The sequence below is a fragment of the Crocuta crocuta genome, unplaced genomic scaffold (genome assembly GCF_008692635.1).
Source record: "Crocuta crocuta isolate KB4526 unplaced genomic scaffold, BGI_CrCroc_1.0 scaffold978, whole genome shotgun sequence".
Taxonomy (NCBI): domain Eukaryota; kingdom Metazoa; phylum Chordata; class Mammalia; order Carnivora; family Hyaenidae; genus Crocuta; species Crocuta crocuta.
This window is the reverse complement of record NW_027530876.1, coordinates 812,328-813,847: the sequence shown is the minus strand read 5'-3', so window position 1 is coordinate 813,847 and position 1,520 is coordinate 812,328. Positions and strand designations below refer to the sequence as shown.

The window sequence follows — 1,520 nt, the reverse complement described above, 5'->3', positions numbered from 1 at the left end:
TGTCATAAATAGGACCTCAGGTACTTCAGCCATGCCCATATTCTGATTTTATTCTTTAAACTAACACACACTACCAAACCCGGGGTTTCTGTTTGTACATGGTGCTCTACCAGCTGAGCATTTAAATGTTTTGCTCAGAACACTGCAAACTTTCAGACGACATCCAAAGAACTGCACGTTCTTTTAGATCGACCTTGCTTTATTACTCCTCTTTCCTGCCCCTCAAGGTCATTAAATAACTGGTACTACACTTAGTGTAATGAGAAAGTCCCCCCATTGTGTCAGCTCAAATTTACAGAGAAATGGGAAATAGAGATAACTGTTGGGTGGAATATTCCTCCAAATTAAACTCAGTTTTCCAAGGGGCACCTGGGTGGCTCAGTCGGTTGAGCATCCGACTTTGGCTCAGGTCATGATCTCATGGTTCGTGGGTTCAAGCCCTGCACTGGGCTCTGTGCTGATAGCTCAGACCCTGTGGAGCCTGCTTCACATTCTGTCTCCCTCTCTCTCTCTGCCCCTCTTCCACTTGTGCTGTCTCTCCCTCTCCTAAAAGTAAATAAACATTTAAAAAAGTAAACTTAATTTTCCTTGAGCTCAACATAGATCCACTAATGTTGCCCACCTCTCCCAAGGTGGCAGAAGATGGGAACATGACCCTGCTGGGAGGGGGGGTGTTTTAGTACTAGGTGGGGTAAGGCAGAGCACCAACAAAGGAAGGGTGGCCAATTGCCATAAGCATCCTTTCCACCACTTCAACCCTTGCTAGAACACCTTTTAAACCTTTATAAGGTGCTATGGTCTGAATATTTGTGCCNCTCTTAGGAAACTATTAGAAATAAAATTTTTATAGTTTTTTAAAAATGTTTTTTATTAGAGAGAGGCAGCATGAGCAAGGGAGGGTCAGAGAGAGAGACACAAACAGAATCGGAAGCAGGCTCCAGGCTCTGAGCTAGCTGTCAGCACAGAGCCCGACATGGGGCTCGAACCCACGATCCACGAGATCATGACCTGAGCCGAAGTCGGACGCTTAACCGATTCACCCACCCAGGTGCCCCAAATTTTTGTTTATAAACCACCCAAGCTGTGGTTATTTTGCTATAGCAGATTGAATGGACTAAGACATGAGGCAAAGAAAGAAGAACCAAAAGAATAAACAGCCCATTTCAGGCCTTGTTGCCACATGGTGGCTTTTAAAATAATTTTTAAGAAGCAAGCATCTGAGCAGGCCCTGGGCTCCTGTCCTGGCTTACCTTGGGGAGGATGAAACGGTCATTGTCTGGGTTCTCCGGGTCTTCCTGTTTGTATCTCATGGTGTGGAAGAACAGCACCGACATGATCTCAGCAGCACTACTGGAGGACATGAGGTGGCTTAAAGACAAACATGGCACANCTGGGGACATAGTGCACAAAGAGACCTTTTACTACAGACTTCGCACCCTGGAAGCAGCAGTCATTTCTCCCAGGCATGGAAGAATCCAGCCAAGGAAAAGGGATACAGGGCCACTGCCTCCCCAGTTCAT

General features: G+C 46.2%; 1 protein-coding gene across 1 annotated transcript in view; it reads right to left on the bottom strand.

The window, feature by feature from the left end:
- TKTL1 (transketolase like 1) overlaps window positions 1-1,363 on the bottom strand; it is a 21,096-nt gene extending 19,733 nt beyond the window's left edge. The window contains exon 1 of the mRNA XM_077769616.1: window positions 1,251-1,363. Within this exon, the coding sequence (XP_077625742.1) occupies window positions 1,251-1,361 (111 nt within the window). The 5' untranslated portion in view covers window positions 1,362-1,363. The remainder of the gene's footprint in view (window positions 1-1,250) is intronic.
- Window positions 1,364-1,520: the final 157 nt, after the last annotated feature.